Source organism: Tursiops truncatus, chromosome 3, assembly GCF_011762595.2.
Source record: "Tursiops truncatus isolate mTurTru1 chromosome 3, mTurTru1.mat.Y, whole genome shotgun sequence".
NCBI classification, from domain to species: domain Eukaryota; kingdom Metazoa; phylum Chordata; class Mammalia; order Artiodactyla; family Delphinidae; genus Tursiops; species Tursiops truncatus.
In genome coordinates this window covers 100,264,735-100,282,580 of record NC_047036.1, presented here as the reverse complement: position 1 = coordinate 100,282,580, position 17,846 = coordinate 100,264,735, and the positions used below count along the sequence as shown (strand labels likewise).

The 17,846-nt window shown below is 41.3% G+C and overlaps 1 protein-coding gene across 4 annotated transcripts in view; it reads right to left on the bottom strand.

Moving 5' to 3' along the window:
- The window catches only part of ZNF474 (zinc finger protein 474), a 163,251-nt gene that overhangs the window by 57,070 nt on the left and 88,335 nt on the right, over positions 1-17,846 (bottom strand). For 2 of the 4 annotated variants that reach the window (XM_019940894.3, XM_019940895.3), the window contains exon 6: positions 13,050-13,230. In XM_019940894.3, coding sequence (XP_019796453.1) covers positions 13,050-13,230 — 181 coding nt within the window. Of the gene's footprint in view, positions 1-1,077; positions 1,118-3,782; positions 4,066-5,201; positions 7,414-9,693; positions 9,842-13,049; positions 13,231-17,846 lie in introns of those variants that run through there. The other 2 variants (XM_019940892.3, XM_073802437.1) reach the window with 2 other exon arrangements.

The window sequence follows — 17,846 nt, the reverse complement described above, 5'->3', positions numbered from 1 at the left end:
TCCTGCTTGTAAAATCAAGACATTAAATCAAGCATGGGGCCTTCTAAGTGTGGTGCTCCATGTGATACCCCGATTATACACTTATGAGGCCGCCTATGTTTCCTACCTCAAACCCTTTCTTTATTCCTTAATACTGTTATCAGCAGTTTATCTGTAATTTACCTCTAGCCCCAATTTCTTCTCTTAATATTCAAAAAAATTCTTCTTACTCTAACTAAGTCTATTCTGTCCCCCATGGACACTGTCAGATCCCCATATCCCATATAACATAATGCCTGGGGATGGGGCAGGTGTCATCTGTACTCACCATTGCTTTCCCTTTTTAGAACTTTCTTTTCCTTCTTCAAAAATCCAGTTTCTTTCAATCCCACATCATCCATCTATACCACCTGGTTGTTTACATACCTCCCCCTTGTCCAGGCAACCCATGACACCTCACAGGTGCTCAAGAAATATGTGTTGAGAAAGTTAATAAGTGACTTGTGCAATCATTAAAAAAACAACAACAACAAAAAACGGTAGAATACAAATTCAACCTGCCAAATGCATAATAAGAGCCAGCATACTTTAAACAAAGTGCCTCTTTGGCCTGAATTACTCACAATATCTAGATATTTGCATTCAATATTCTATGTAAGTTTTGTCAGAAAACTGGCTGAAACATCGCCTGTTATGAAGCCAAGTTGGTATCTATACCCTGAATATTTATGATTATTCCTTTAAGAAGCTGGGAGCGGGGGAGATGAAGGAGTCACTTGATATGACTTCAAGGATAAATTCATGTTTATTTCAGAGTTTGCTGCTAGAATAAACAGAAAACCAGACCCTGTCTCTGCCTGGCGGGACTTGTGCCTGCACAGTGAGGATGCCTCTGCTCATTGCTTCCCAATGCTGTCCTCTTCTGGCAGAGCGTGCTCATTGCTAGAGCTGTGCGAAAGGAGCCTGCTTGGAAAGAGAAAGGGAACTGGGGGCCAGAGACAGTGATACTATGAGAGGATGAAAATGAGGAAAAGGCAAATGTGGGAACAAAATGGGAAAAGCAGATTTATACCCCTCCTACCCTTTGTGTTCACTCACCCTCATTTTTCCTTTAGATGTCATCTTGTCCAGTGCCCTCCTGAACAAAAACAGAAAATTGTACACCTCTTCAGATTTTCTTTGCACCTACCTCAAGTTGCAGGGTTGGAAGAATAAATCCATGACCACCCTGGCCTCTGCCTTGTCATTGCCCCTTATCTTCCTTGCACACAAATCCTGCACATGCCCTTTGTCCTTGCTCAGCTGTTCCTCTCACTTGCTGTCCACTGTTGCTCTCCTAGATAATTTCCACACACAACAGGGCTGCTCTTGAGCCCCTCCCAAGCCTGCCTGTTTGCCCAGCTATATATGGGGACTGCTTCTAACCCTCTGTGCTAATGCTTTACCGCCTTCTGGATCTGGGTTCTTCATTTCTGGAAAATACCACATTGGTGACAGAAGTTGGGCAGGAAGCATGTTTAAAAGGAGAAAGAGAAATACCTTTATCCAGAACAAGTAACTCAGCTGTTAACTTTGAAAACTTCTTGTATGAATTGATCTCATAGTCTAAAGGCTCTGCACTTGTCTTTCCTGTGGTCAAGTCACCCATCAACATAAAGAATATAACAACATTGTAAATCAGCTATACTCTAATATAAAATAAAAATTAAATTTAGAAACACCCATAAAGGATATAGAGCTTCCCGCTGTGCTTCACCTGGAAAATGCTGATACTGGTATTATACAGAGTGTTCATCCCTGAGGCTGCTTACAGGGATATGGAGTAGATCACAGTTTCTGTAAGCTTCTTCCCTCGTGTGTCCTTTAGTATCCCTGCTGCCTCTACCTGTTCATCGTTTCAGGGCCAGCTCCGAACTCCCTCTGCCTTGAGGTCTTCATAAAGATGTCATTTCCCCCATCTGATTTGGCTGCAGGAGTCAGAACCTGTGTACCACCACTTGTCAGTTACATGCAGTGCTGTGTTGTTCACTGATGCTTTACTGAAGCACATTTAACCATATACCTACGGTCTCTGGCATTCCAGGGTTTGCTAGCTGAAAAACCAGGATCTAAGTTGCTCATAGATGATGTCAGGAATCCCAGTCCTCTCCTCAGGTGCTTCTGAGGATTCCTGGAGACTCTGCACCTGCCTTGGCTGTTGCTTGCCATCTGTTGCTCCTGACTGCTGCTTGGGGGCTCCTTGTAGCTTCAAGGGCTTCCTTGGTCTGGTTGTCCATGTGTAGACATTGGCTCCTCTCTTATTTCACAGCTCCACCCCACACCCCAGCACAGCTAACAATAAGGCAAAGTGAAGGCTCGAAGATAACGTACAACATTAGAGTGCAGGAAAGGGACATTTAAAATTCGGCAGCAGTGACTGCTGCTCCTAAGTCCACCAGCCTTGTCCCAATGTAGGGCGCCCCCTACCTGCTGTCTTGCTGAGGTGCTGCTGTGGTTTCAGTCCCTCGTCACATAGGTGGGAGTTCCCCTTGACCTAGTTCTGAGCCCCAAACTCCAATTTCTTTTTTGTCAGTCTCTAACAAGAGGATGAAAAACCAGTGTACTCAATAATACTTCCTCAAAGTTGGAGCTTTGTCCACTGTAAAGGTGGCCATTCACATTCTTTTGCAAAACTGTTCTTCTTTGCCCCAGCTACCTTGTGAGACTAAACTCAGGACTAAACTTTGCATATCAAAAATGCCTTTTAAAGTGTTTCCTCAAATAATAAAAAGAAAAAGCACAATTTTTCCTTCAAATATTGAATGCTGCTATTTCTGATATGTGAAAATGGCTATAATTTTTTAAAGTTTTATCTTTTGGGGGGCCTAATTTACCAAACTTGCCTGCCTTGATGGCAAGAATAATTTCTCGTCCTCTGAGGTTTATGCCCAAATATTGTCAATTTCCCACAAAAGGGAAAGTGGTCCCCTAACAAGAAGCCAGGAAGAGATTTGAGCTCATGCCAGAAAATCCTAATTATTCCCCCAAATCCCTGGTCACCTCTTCCTCCTGCTGTGGCAGTGAGAACACAATGTCCAGACCTCCTTGCACTCAGGTAGTCATGTGGCTGAGATTTAGCCCATGAATGTGAGTGGAATGATGAGCATTTCTTCTAGGCCGAATAGGTAACTCCATGCTCTTTTCTCCTCGTGGATGAGCTGAAAGGAGAGGACCTACCAGGGCAACTTGTGTGTCACATGTTGAAAGTGGCAGAGATTTCATGAGCCTGGGGCCCTGAATGATGTCACAAAGGAGGGACGCCTCACTATACTGCTCACTTGCCCAGGGCAAGAAATAAAATTCTGTCTTATTCAAGCCCTTAGAATATTTTGGTCTATTTGTTACAGCACTTAGCCTACCTTAATACAAGCTGTCCGTAGAAACCCTGTCAGAGGTGTCTCTACTCAGGTGTGGAGTTAACAGAGGTCTATGTGGTGTGATGAGGGTCACTAACGGTCAAGGAGAGACCTGCTTCCCATGCCCATTGACTTCCATCCCAACATTTTGTCTAAAATTCCACCACATGGACTTCATTACTTTGGATATAGACATAATACTTCTAAGAAACTTTTTTAAAAATAACCATACCATCTGAGAGAGACAGAGCATCAAACCATCAACTTCCATGAACCCCTTAGCATGGATGACTTTCTCAAATTTCTTTCTAATGAAATAGCTAGTGAAAAGTCCAGAAAGGGACACAGGAAGAGAAATGTGGATGGGCAGACTAGGAGAGATGGAGGGATATCTAGAAGGTGGAGCACCTGAGTTTCTTCTCCAACAGAAACAGACGTCTGGACAGTCGTAGATAGAAGACAGGGCAGCAGGATCCTGGAGAAATCTTCATGGGGGTTGGGAGGAAAGAGTTCAGAAGGTTCAAAGATGGGAGATGAAGGCATTGAAGGGAAACTTCTTGCTTGATAATTCAGCTGAACGACGGTCCTCAAATCAGGTGCTTTTTCTACCCTTCCCCTACACTTTGAGCACGTTTCTTTGATGGTCCAGCCTACTTTTTAGATCCACACATGGCCCCTCAGAAAAGTCCTGCTAAAGATCATAAGAGAACGATGAGATTTGTTTAAGCCATATCTGCATTTTCAGTGCTCGGATATTTTCACTGTTTTTCAGCTAGTACCTTATTTAGAGATTCCCATAACAATAACCTTCTACCATTTCAGATTATACAGTTATTTTCTTTCTGCAGCTCGTGGAAAAGACAGACAGGTGGGTAGGACAAGGTCATGGGGTCATTGGCATGCAAAGTCAACTGCCAAGTAATTCAACTGCATTTGTCCACTCACTAGTTTTTAAACAAGTGTGTACATGTAACAGAATCCATTTTATGATTAAAAATATTAACAAAACATTAAAAATTTGCATCCATATTTTGTGCATATTGTAAAATAGCTGGGTATTTTGTGGGTAGCAAATCTTGGAGCCAGTTTTTGTTGGGCTATCTGGCCCTACTGAATTTGATTATGGTGCCTTCTCACTAATGCAAGCAGTGGAGGTGGCCGGTGTCCCACGTGGAGTTGAGGACTCTATCTCTCTGATCAGTAGAAGGTTTGGGGGTCCCACCCTATGCCACATACAGGTAACACCTTATTTTATTGTGCTTTGCTTTACTGTACTTTGCAGATGAGTTTTTGTTTTGTTTTGTTTGACAAAAGTTTGTGGCAACACTGCATCAAGTAAATCTATCAGCACCATTTTTCCAACAACACTTGCTCATTTCATGTCTCTCTGTCACATTTTGATAATTCTTTCAATATTTCAAATATTTTAATTATTATTATATTTGTTATAGTGATCTGCATTCAATGATCTTTGATGTTGCCATTGCAATTGTTTTGGCATTTTTTAGCAATAAAGCATTTTTTAAATTAAGGTATGTGTATTGCTTTTTTAGATATAATGCTACTGTCCACTTATAGACTACAGTGTAAACATAACTTTTCTATGCATGAGGAAACCAAAAAATTTCTGTGATTTGCTTTATTGTGATATTCACTTTATTGAGGTCATCTGGAAATGAACTCACAGTACCTCTGAGGTCTGCCTGTGGATGCTTCTTCTATTTGTTGTCTGTTGCTGCCACAACAAATTATTATAAACAATGGGTTAAACAACACACATTTATTTTCTTACAGTTTTGTAGGTCAGAAGTTCAACCCTGGACTCACCAGATAAAAACAAGTTGTTGGCAGGCTGTGATCCTTTCTGGAAGTTCCAGGGGAGAATGTTTCCTTGCTCATTCAGGTTGTTGGCAGAATCCAGTTCCTGTGGTTATAGGACTGAGGTTCCAGTTTCTTTGCTGGCTGTCTGCTGGGGATGCCCTTAACTTGGAGAGGTTTTTCTCTGGTCATTGCACATAGTTTCCTACATCTCAGAGCAAGCAACAGACTGTTGAATCCTTCTTATGCTGCCATCTCTCTCAAGCACCCTTTTTTCTTCTTATTCCACTATTAAGGACTCATGATTATACTGGGCCCACCTAGATAATCCGAGATACTCTCCCCATTACAAGGCCCAAAACCTTAACCACAATCTGCAAAGGTAGCATAACATGCAAGGTAACATATTCATAAGTTTGGAGAACTAGGGTATCAACATCTTTGGGGACATTATTTTGCCAAACACACTCTCAATTAAGTATTATCTGAAAACATTGGTCTATAGGTGATCAATATGAATCAATGATAGGACTTAGCCCCCATGATGCCTAGGCCAGGTTTCACTTTCTTACTTGCAGTTGGTTTATATCCATGCTGGCTTAATCTCAAGTTTCCAGAAGTAGAAATAAAAGGAATTATCAGACATACTCTGCAATCTTGTGCTCCCAGCACCTCTCCCCATATCCTTCATCCTCTTATACCCAAAAGAATAGTAGTTGAAATTTAGACCATTCAGATTCAACCTTAGTGGGGTTTCAACTAAGTTTGTCTGTGTGTGGAGGACATAAGACTTCATTATCCTTTACCCTACAGGTGTTATCTATTGAATATTTTTATAACAAAAATTTAAAAGAACTAAGCACAAAGTGTACCATCCTATGCTAAATTAACAGTGTTTTTCCTGGTGTAATTCTCTCTACACCATCCAATTTGGCCCCCACCGGAAACTCAACTGCCTCTCATGTGTGCTGTTTCTTCCAAGTGCAGGAAAACCTCATTTCCATCTCTGGCCACAGTGCTCACAGAGAGTGGGCAGGGCCAGCTGAAACAGGCACGGCTGTTTATGTGCACCAGACAGAGAGTCAGGAGGGAAGTAATAAATGATAAAGGAAGGTTGTCCATTGCCAGAGCAGGGAAAGGTTCCCACAGGGTTAGGGAAGGAAAGGGCTGAACTTCCTGACCTGACCTGGTATGGGATTAAAGCCATATGAGTTGGTTTAGATGAGGGTGTAAAGAAGAGATGCTGCTAATGTCAGAAGTACAGAGAGACCAAGGGATGTTTTCAGGTTTTCAGGAGATGGAAGGCTTTGGATATCTGCCCTCTTTCTCTTCCCTGCTCGCAAATGGGTCTGCTTGTCAGTAGAAGCTTCTTTTTCTGTGAAGAGACTCAGGCCAATATCCCCCAAGCTGAAGCAGTGTCATCTGGGAGCCATCCTTGGAAATACTGGGACCCTACTTGGAAATACATCCAAGGCTGCCAGATGAGGAGAAGGTCCCACAACCTGAGGAGCTAGCTCCCACAACAGAGCTCGAACAGATCTCCATGCTTACTCACCAGAGGAGAGTCTCCCCATCCACATCCCTTAGTAGGACAGGCTTGTTCTGTCTCCAGTGTTCCCTTCTGATAAGACATGCCCCGCAACTTTGATGTGAATTTAATGTGTAAATGAGCATCAAGAAATCCTGGAATTCTTCCCATAACCTCAACTAAAGGGGAATTCAATAAAAGATTGTGCAGCACCAGTTGCCAGAGCAGAGAGGGAATTGTATTGTTGCCGATGCCTCTAATAACATCGCATCCCAAGCCAATACCTACCTGAGCCAGTATAAGAGCTCCAAGTACCTTCATCTAGTATCTGCTCTTCATCACCTAGGAGACTATCTATGGGAACCATTACAAGATTCAGATTCAAAGCTCATGGATGTGCCAACCATTGTTAAAAAAATCATTTTCCTTTTTAGAGTAAAAAATCTGCACAGATGTGAACAAATTGGGGGCAGGGCAGTCGGCAGAGAGCGGGTGAGCTCTGTCCTATTAATGGTGAGACTTCAGTGACTTGCCTTGATGAAAGATAGGAGCCCTTGGATTGATGTCATTGTGACTGAACTTGCTTCAGATTTGATCCCCTGTAACGTTTCCAGGCCAGCTCGGATGGAGCTGGAGCTGGAGCCAGAAGTGGAAGTCCCACGGTCGGCACCTTGACATTCCTCAAGCTGTTCCCTGTGGAAGCACAGTTCTTACAAGAGCTCATCTTTTTCAACCGCTTCAAGAACTCAGATTTAATAATTCCTACAGATAAAACAGTTTTGTTTTGTTTTTCTCAGGCTTTGAAAGCAAAGGCCCACGAATCTCTCTTTATGACCCCAAATGGCCACTCATTTCAAAGTTGAGGCCAGAACTCTTGCTTTATTTCCCTTGCTGTCTGGCTTCTGAACATTAGCAGAATACAGAAGTGGCTTTTAAAACACAACACAGGGCCTCCCTGGTGGCGCAGTGGTTGAGAGTCCGCCTGCCGATGCAGGGGACACGGGTTCGTGACCCCGTCCGGGAAGATCCCACATGCCGCGGAGCGGCTGGGCCCGTGAGCCATGGCCTCTGAGCCTGCGTCCGGAGCCTGTGCTCCGCAACGGGAGAGGCCACAACAGTGAGAGGCCCGCATACCGCAAAAAAATAAATAAATAAAAAACACACAATGCAGTTCAAACTTTTGTTATCACCTCGGTTTAAGATAAACCCAGACCAGCAGCCAAACTGCAAGCATGCTAAAATTCCCATTTGCCTTAGTTACTAAACATTGTACAAAATTGACATTTGTCAGATCATTTGTGTTGGAGTTAATCTTATTAATGGTGGTATCTAGCACACAAATGGCAATGGATAAGACTATGGGCTTGGAAGTCCAACAGTCCTGAGTTTGATTCCTGACTCCAACCCTTAACTCAAGTCCAGTGTGACCTTGAATTTGCTACTTTAGTCTAAGTATTAGTTTCCTCACGTATAAAAGAAGGATACTATCTACTTGTAGGGTTGATGTGAGATTTATATAAACTGATATATAGGAAGCACTAGGCACAGTGCCTGACCCACAGTACACTCACTACACATTAGATGTTGTTGTCATTTTTTTAACAAAATAAAAGAACAAACCATCAGGTATGAGTCATTAAAGGCTATCCTTTACAAGATGCTAATCTTATTTGGGGATATCTAAAAGACTTTTTAAGAAGTTCATCTCTTGCTTCCTTTGGAACAGGCAGGAAAACCCAAATAATTAGCACCGTGATCCTAACCTAACCTTTTATAACCTGCAGATTATGACCAAATTATTAGGTCTAATAAATTTGCTTGTATAATTTGGAGTTAACTGTGCTGTGTAAGGTCATGAATGCAAGGTTTGCAGGAACCTACCTGGTGGATCCAAAATGGTGCTGAAAGTCAGCCATAAAATGAACAAAGATCTCAAGCAAAACCGCTGGGAGTCCAGGCAAAGCAGCGCTGCCCCGGGGTGGGGGGGGTGCAGAATTTCCTGGGCAGAGCACCTCCCTGGCCCTGGCCTCCTCCCAGGAGTCCCGACTCTCTGAATACACATTCAAGGACTCAAATCCAGAGCAGCTTCACAACCCATGTACTGTGCGTGGCCCTTGGGTAGGGAGGCACAGGACTTCCAGGCAGGCTTTTAGAGCTCCACAATAAAACACCTATAAGCCCCTAGGAGGGCAGAGAGAACTCTTGCTGGACCTCTTCTATAGGAGGAGGGAGCTAGCTTCCACCCATGTGATGAATCACATCACAGCAGTCTCCCAACATATGAGGCTGGCACTGATGCTGAATTTTCCTTGTAGCATTTTTCACTATTAGTAAGGGAGCATGAGTTCTGTGTGCTTCTAGTACTTTAAGTCCTTAGCTCTTCTTTTGTATGTGTCTCCTGTTGAACAATTTTATAGAGAAAAGAAGATTCCCGGTCACTAACTCAATTAAAAACATTTCCCTGGATCAGAAATAGCAGGGAGTGGCACATTATTTCAGAAAGCACAGGGATGGGAGGGAATCCAGTTTTTCTCGGGAACTAAAGAGTTGCCTGAAGTCACCACCCAAAGTCTCTGTTCACTGAATAATAGTCCTAAGTGTGAGGTTCAGAATCTTGTTCAGGAAATCAGACCAGAAGAAAAACAGCAACAACTGGCTCTGAAATTTCCTGGAGATAAAAATGCCAGCTCTGATGAGGGGCGGCCACGTGTAATTCTGCCTGACAACCGTGTGACATGCGAGGCCCTGGCATGCCAAGGCACACACACGCAGCTGCACGCTAAAAGCAGTGACACAGTGGTCGCACCAGGCCCCCAAAGCACTGAGCTGGGCGTCTCGTGCTCGATGGCCTTTGGTCAATTCCACTTTTCCTTGTTTCCTCTCCTCCCCTCCTTTTCCTCCTCCCCGTCATATCCCAGCTCTTTCCAAAGGATTTAATTCCTGCAACTATTTCGTAGGGAGAAAGAGCTTTACTTGGCGACTTTTGGTTTACAGGATCGTTGGTGAACAATCACTCTGTCTGGCAGGAAGGTACGCCCACAAATATTACAGGGAACCAACTGGCTCTGGGCACTTTTCCAAGCAGCTTCGTTTAAGGCATCAAGATCATAGAAACCCTTGGCTGAAAAGTTAAAGAAAAACAGAGGAGAAAAAAAAAGAAGAACAAAAAATAAAAGAAAAAGAAAATGGGAAAATGGATCAGTTTTCATTCTGGAGAACCATGCTCTACTTTTTATGGAAAGTATTTTCAGGAAATACCTGTTGACTGAGGCTTTTAAACAAATCGTATTACTTTTGCCAAAAAAAAAAAAAAAGTGCTGCTCGGTCTTTTAAGGGTTGAGAACCGTTAGCTCGGAACTAGAGGTTTTTCAGTCCTCAGATTTTAAAAAGGGGAAGACATTGTTTTATGTGTTGTGATATGCATGCTTCACTAATTATTAACATCTTTGCTTACACATTATTATCTTGCAAATATAACTTTTGGCTTTCTTTCAGTTGACTCTAAATATAAGCTTACAAAAGGAAAAGAACATTTATTTGAATTTTCTTCTCCTGTAATCCTTCAGTGGAATGTTTTTAGAGGACATAACTGACAGTTGAGAGTGAATTTGAGATGAATTATATCCTAAAACTTTATCATCTCTTTATGGCCGTAAACTCAGAGATTCTTTAAGTAATTAAAGTGAAGAATGCAAACAGAATACTTCATCTGATGAAAAAAAGCGTCCTTAAGAAAACAACAAAGGCAGCTGAGAGATATATAATCTCCATTGGCAGAGCACAGGAAAAAAGGCATATGGGTTTATTTTAGAGAAACAGTGTGGGATTTAACTTTAATAAACCTTATTTAAATAGAATGGCTTTAGTACATTAAATTGACTATGTCTTAGAATTGCCCAAAATAGGCCCCCCAAAATGTAGCCAGGCATGCAAAAATATATCACATAGTTTTTAAAAAATTATTTTCACAGCATATATTTCTTCACTAAAGCCCAGGCAATACCCATATGACTTCTGTCTAGTGGTTCACACAAACATAGCAAACCTTAGATTCTTTAACAAGCTTACTCATGTTCTTTTTCTTTTATTTTTTTCTCCGTGGGAAATTAAACTCCAGCACAACAGGACAACCTAGTATTTCTCCCTTGGATAAAGGAAGTGTCACTTTCCATGCAGGATATGAATGTGTATATATATATATATATATATATATATATATATATATATATATTTTTTTTTTTTTTTTTTTGCGGTACACAGGCCTCTCACTGTCGTGGCCTCTCCCACTGTGGAGCACAGGCTCCGGACGTGCAGGCTCAACGGCCATGGCTCACGGGCCCAGCCGCTCCACGGCATGTGGGATCTTCCCAGACCGGGGCACGAACCCGTGTCCCCTGCATCGGCAGGCGGACTCTCAACCACTGTGCCACCAGGGAAGCCCTGAATGTATATTTTGAGTGCTTTAAAAGCAGTTTAAAAAGGAATGGCACTGACTTTCTCCTTACTCATATGAGTTTTAATATGGACTCAAAAATTCCAGAGTATTCACTGATTCTCAGTTGAAGATGATTCATCACATTTCTAAAAGTTTTAGGGCTTGTACTTTGGATCTGGAGGAAGGGCTATTTGAATCCTATGACTACAGTAAGTCCACGGGATGGAAATGTTCATGAGAATTCTCTTTGCCTAGAGAGGAAGGGCAACTTCGGAAATAACAAAAGCATAGAGCCAAGAGAAAAATTGCAGAAAGTGCAATTATAAGGATCTGCCTTTTCCATCTGTAGCCAATAACAGAATGGCGAACACTCCAGGGCTTCCAAACCAGTCGTTTCTCTCACCTCTTCTAGAATTGTGATAAGCATGCTCAAGCAGAGAAAGTGATAAAGATCAGAAGTGAAGGAAATAGATTTTTGACACCAAATGAGAAATGATGGGAAGACAGTCTCAAAGAGGTGAACAATTTCTTTGTGAGCAAATATTCTAATTTCAGTAGATGGATATTTTCATCTTGAGCTCTTTTCCCACCTTTTTCATGCAGAGTCTTCCTTTAGGCAAGGACTGTGAATAGTTGGGTTCTAGCAGCCTTTAGAACTTTATCATGACAATCTAGATTCCACTCTGTGGGTTGTTAAAAAAAAGTCTCTTTGGGTCACATCTCTAACAAGAGTACTTTGGGCTAACTGATACTAAATGACCTCCAAGGTACCTATGGTTACATAAAGAAAATCAATTAATTGAATGATTCTCTTAAAACCAAGAATAGTTTTCCTTTGAGGGGAATCAGGAGATCAACTGAGAAAATGACAATGGCAGATGATGAGCAAGTCTGAGCTTGTATGGCAAACACACTCTCTGAACTACTTCTTTCTCACCCTAAATGAGTCAGTATAAGGCTCTGTAATGCGACCACACATGGCAGTTTATGAAGTTCCAGTGTCAGCCTGTGCAGTGTTTTACAAAGTATTCATTGCAAAATTTTTAAAATCTGGACATTTCATATAGAAGTCTAGATTTCCAGTTTCTTTTGTATTATTGAAAGGTACATCACAGTAAATTTAAGGCTAAATTTCTTAAGTGTAACACCAGCTGGAACTGGATAGCAGCTGTCTCCTTTAGAAAGGCAGTGTTGGGCTTCCCTGGTGGCGCAATGGTTGAGAGTCCGCCTGCTGATGCAGGGGACACGGGTTCGTGCCCCGGTCTGGGAGGATGCCACATGCCGCGGAGCGGTTGGGCCCGTGAGCCATGGCCGCCGAGCCTGTGCGTCCGGAGCCTGTGCTCCGCAACGGGAGAGGCCACAACAGTGAGAGGTCCGCGTACCGCAAAAAAAAAAAAAAAAGAAAGGCAGTGCTCTCCCACTCATAGTCTCCACCTTCCCTTTTTCCACACACGGACAAATTTATTCAATTGTGTATCCTGACTAGCAGACCCTATAAGCATTTCACTTTGGTACCCCCACTCTTTGAACACTAAAACACATTCATATTTGAAAACATGTTTCCAGATGTCCCCAAAGGTTTTTTAAGCTACAAAGTTTTAAAGATTTGTGTTTGATAATATATGAAAGCAACTTTTGGGAAATATAGCAAATACCAGTGAGTCCCTCTCCTTGTACAGTTTGCCAGGATATAGTATCTTTATGTCTCAGCATCTGAAGACAACACTTTGGTCAGGTATTCTGGAACTGTTTTTTCTATTTGGCTGTAGCCAAGACAGTAAATGTTGCTGATTTCAGTTACCTGAACAAGTAATAAAAGAATACCTCTACTCTTTTAAGTTTACAGGGAAAAGTCTTCCCTTATACACTCAAGTCTTTTTTTCCAAAAACTTACCAGTAATGGTCCCGACTTCTGGCTTTTTCGGTTCTGGTCTCCTTAGCTCTTTAGGCAACAAGTTGTTTTCATTATGCCATTTTTTCAGACATTGTGGCTCATGGATGACAATTGATTTTGTTCCATATTCACGACCACAAATGTAGCAAACAACTGTTGGTGGATGCCTTATCATTGTTGGCTGCAAGTAATACAAAATATCTGTTAGATAAAGTTCAGGTTTGGAAATTATACTTTTAAATTATAATACATTTAAATTAGCTAGAAAAATCAGTAAATTTTTAAAAGAGTCTAACCATTCTGGTGAGTTTAACCTTTCTGGCAGTTAAGAGAATAAACTATACTACCTGGGTGATTGAGGTGGGGGGTAAGGATGTTGGTTTGGGAGGAGGACAGGAAATGAAGAAGAGCTAACCAGAATTTTACATATTGGTACTTTATAAAAGTTATTTTCTCATTGAATAAATAGTGATTGATTGTCTTCTGACTTTTCTCCATGCTGGGAGAATACAAAGATAAATCAGGTATGAATCATCCTCTCAGTACATCAATATGACTGAGGAATAAAGTAATTAATGTCCTAACTGGCACAGAGAGAGTTTTTAACAGACACTGTTGTGCTCTCTCGCATTCCTTCATGTATAAAATTTCTGCTGCACCTGCGAGTCTCTGCCTTTTTTGATCTGCAGTAGACTCCGCTTATAGGCAGGACAACTAATCAATTACACTTGGGAGTTGGTGGATAAAGACCCAGCTTGCTCACTTAGGCTGTTTCCATACAGTGCTCCAGAAGTTCCCAGTGGGACTGTATCACAGTTACTCATTAACACACTATGTAGACTTCCTTCTTTTCCCTGTCTCTCCTCCCACTACTTTTACTGGGGTTCCTGAGATCACCTCCCCCCAGACTACTTGAACTCAAATCCTTTTCTTAACGTTTGTTTCTGGGAGAACCAAATCTAAGGAAGAGTTAAGGATATAACCCTTCTGTCTAGGATATAGAACATTACAAGAAACATTTTTCCCACCTAAACAATGAGAACAAATCAGATAGCCTGCAGAAACATAATTTTTGAGCCTATTAGATACTCAAAGTTGCAAGGTAAACTAATGAACTAAAAGGACTGCCTCAGTTTGAGGGTGGATCAGCAGAAACAAGAGAACAACTCCCACCCTCCAACTTTACATGAATTAGAAACAACATTTGTCTGCCACAGAGATAAGGGCAGGACAGCTGAGTGTGAACCATTCAGAGGTGCAGCATACAGGTCCTGTCTATAGAAACTTTCCCACCCACTGGGTCTTGCACCTAGTAATAGAGGGTGACAGTCCAACACTGGAGAGAGTCAGGAGCATTGAGATCAACGCTTACCAATTCAGGAACATAGGGCTTGCCTAAATGTGACGGTAAAGCTGGAGAATTAGGCCATGTGTTAGTCCCAGATAAGAGCAGTATACTGCTGGGGAGGCTTGGGAGCACTAAGAGGGAACCCCCCTCTGTTGCAGGCATGTAGAGTCCACAGGAGTCTAAAGGTGTAGTAGAAGAACCAGGAGGAGACCTTTGGCTCCAGGCCTTACACTAAGTACAAAGCACGGGCAGTTTACCATGGAGGAATTTAAAGCCTATAATGCATTGAACATAACTAAAAATGACGAATCTGAGAAGCTCAGAGAAATCCGAGCAAGATGAACAAAAAAACAGAACTAGATATGTACTAGTAAAACTGCTAAGAACCAAAGATAAGCTTGAAAGCTCTCAAACAGAAACAATACATACAAGGGAATAAGGAAACGATAAGAATTTCAGGTGACTTCTCATCAGAAAAAAAAAAAAAATGAAGAACAGGAAACAAGAGAATGACATTTTAAAAATGCTTAAAGGGAAAAATTATCAAGTCATTTCAAAATTCCACAGTCAGTAAGAATACCTTTCAAAAATGAAGGTGAAATAAAGACTTTTTTTTTTTTTTGGCTGCACCGTGTGGCATGCATGCAGAACTTCCCTGACCAGGGATCCAACCCATGCCCCTTGCAGTGGAAGCACAGAGTCTTAACCACTGGACCACCAGGGAAGTCCTAAAGATGTCTTTATCTAGACAAAAGGTGAAAGAATTTCCTCAGCAGAGTTGATTTACAAGAAATGTTAAAAGACATTATAAATGCTGTAGGAAAATATCAGCTAGAAATCTGGTTCTGCAAGAAGGAATGGAAAAACACTATAAAATGCAAATAGGTCAATAAATTAAAACACTCTTTTAAAAAATGTTTCTAATTTTTGTACATATATATGACAAAATCACTTTAGACCATGGGCTCTTTAAAGAAAAATAATAACAAAAGAAAATGGAGTTTATATTCTCTAATGTGTAAAGTTATAGTAAACAAGAGCATAAATTGTAGGGACGAAAAACTGGAAATAGATTGTCATAGAATTCTTATATTTTTCTTGAAGTAATTTTTAAACATAGAATGTGATATGCTATGTTTTAGCCTCTATAATAACCACTAAAGTACAAAGTCATGCCAAGAGGAATAACTAAAAAGTCAATGAGAAGAGAGAATAATTTTTAAAAATTGATGAGTTAACCGTCCCCCAAAGAAATATAGGAAAAGAGGAACAGAGGATTAAAAGAAAAGGCAAGGAGAGGACCTTCAAGATGGTGGAGGAGTATGACGTGGAGATCACCTTCCTCCCCACAAATACATCAAAAATACATCTACATGTGGAACAACTCCTACAGAACACCTACTGAATGCTGGCAGAAGAAATCAGACTTCCCAAAAGGCAAGAAGCTCCCTACATATATGGCTGTGTGGCTGACAGGGTCTTGGTACTCTGGCCAGGTGTCAGGCCTGAGCCTCTGAGGTGGGGAAGCCAAGTTCAGGACATTGTTCCACCAGAGACCTCCCAACCCCAAGTAATATCAAAGGGCAAAAACTCTTCCAGAGATCTCCATCTCAACACTAAGACCCAGCTCCACTCAACGACCAGCAAGCTACAGTGCTAGACAGTCTATGCCAGACAACTAGCAAGACAGGAACACAAACCCACCCATTAGCAGAGAGGCTACCTAAAATCATAATAAGTTCACAGACAGCCTAAAACACACCACCGGACGTGGTCTTGCCCACTAGAAAGACAAGATCCAGCCTCATCCACCAGAACACATGCACCAGTTCCCACCACCAGGAAGCCTACAAAACCCACTGAACCAACCTTATCCCCTGAGAGCAGACACCAAAAACAACAGGAACTACGAACCTGTAGCATGTGAAAATGAGACCCCGAACACAGTAAGCTAAGCAAAAAGAGAAGACAGAGAAACACAGAGCAGATGAAGGAGCAAGATAAAAACCCACCAGACCTAGCAAATGAAGAGGAAATGGGCAGTTTACCTGAAAAAGAATTCAGAGTAATGATAGTAAGGATGAGCCAAAATCTTGGAAATAGAATAGAGAAAATGAACGTTTAACAAGGACCTAGAAGAACTAAAGAGCAAACAAACAATGATGAACAACACAATAAATGGAATTTAAAATTCTCTAGAAGGAATCAATAGCAGAATAACTGAGGCAGAAGAACGGATAAGTGACCTGGAAGATAAAATAGTGGAAATAACTACAACAGAGCAGAATAAAGAAAAAAGAATGAAAAGAATTGAGGACAGTTTCAGTGACATCTGGGACAACATTAAACACACCAGCATTTGAATTATAGGGGTCCCAGAAGGAGAGAAAAAGAAAGGGATGAGAAAATATTTGAAGAGACTATAGTTGAAAACTTCCCTAATAGGGGAAAGGAAATAGTCAGTCAACTCCAGGAAGCACAGAGCGTCCCATCCAGGATAAATCCAAGGAGAAACACACCAAGACACATATTAATCAAGGTATCAAAAATTAAATACAAAGAAAAAATATTAAAAACAGCAAGGGAAAAACAACAAATAACATACAAGGGAATCCTCATAAGGTTAACAGCTGATCTTTCAGCAGAAACTCTGCAAGCCAGAAGGGAGTGGCAGGATATATTTAAAGTGATGAAAGGGAAAAATTTACAACCAAGGTGACTCTACCAAGCAAGGATCTCATTCAGATTCGACGGAGAAATTAAAACCTTTACAGAGAAGCAAAAGTTAAGAGAATTCAGCACCACCAAACCAGCTTTACAACAAGTACTAAAGGATCTTCTCTAGGCAGGAAACACAAGAGAAGGAAAAGACCTACAAAAACAAACCCAAAACAATTAAGAAAACGGTAACAGGAACATACATTTGGATAATTACCTTAAGTGCAAATGAATTAAATGCTCCAACCAAAAGACACAGACTGGATGAATGGATACAAGAAGAAGACCAGTATATATGCTGTCTACAAGAGACCCACTTCAGACCTAGGGACACATACAGACTGAAAGTGAGGGGATAGAAAAAGATATTCCATGCAAATGGAAATCAAAGGAAAGCTGAAGTAGCAATTCTCATATCAGACAAAATAGACTTTAAAATAAAGACTATTACAAGAGACAAAGAAGGACAGTACATAATGATCAAGGGATCAATCCAAGAAGATATAACAATTGTAAATATTTATGCACCCAACATAGGAGCACCTCCATACGTAAGGCAAATGCTAATGGCCACAAAAGGGGAAATCAACAATAACACAATCATAGTAGGGGACTTTTAACACCCCACTTTCACCAATGGACAGATCATCCAAAATGAAATAAATAAGGAAACACAAGCTTCAAATGATATATTAACAAGATGGGTTTAATTGATAGTTATAGGACATTCC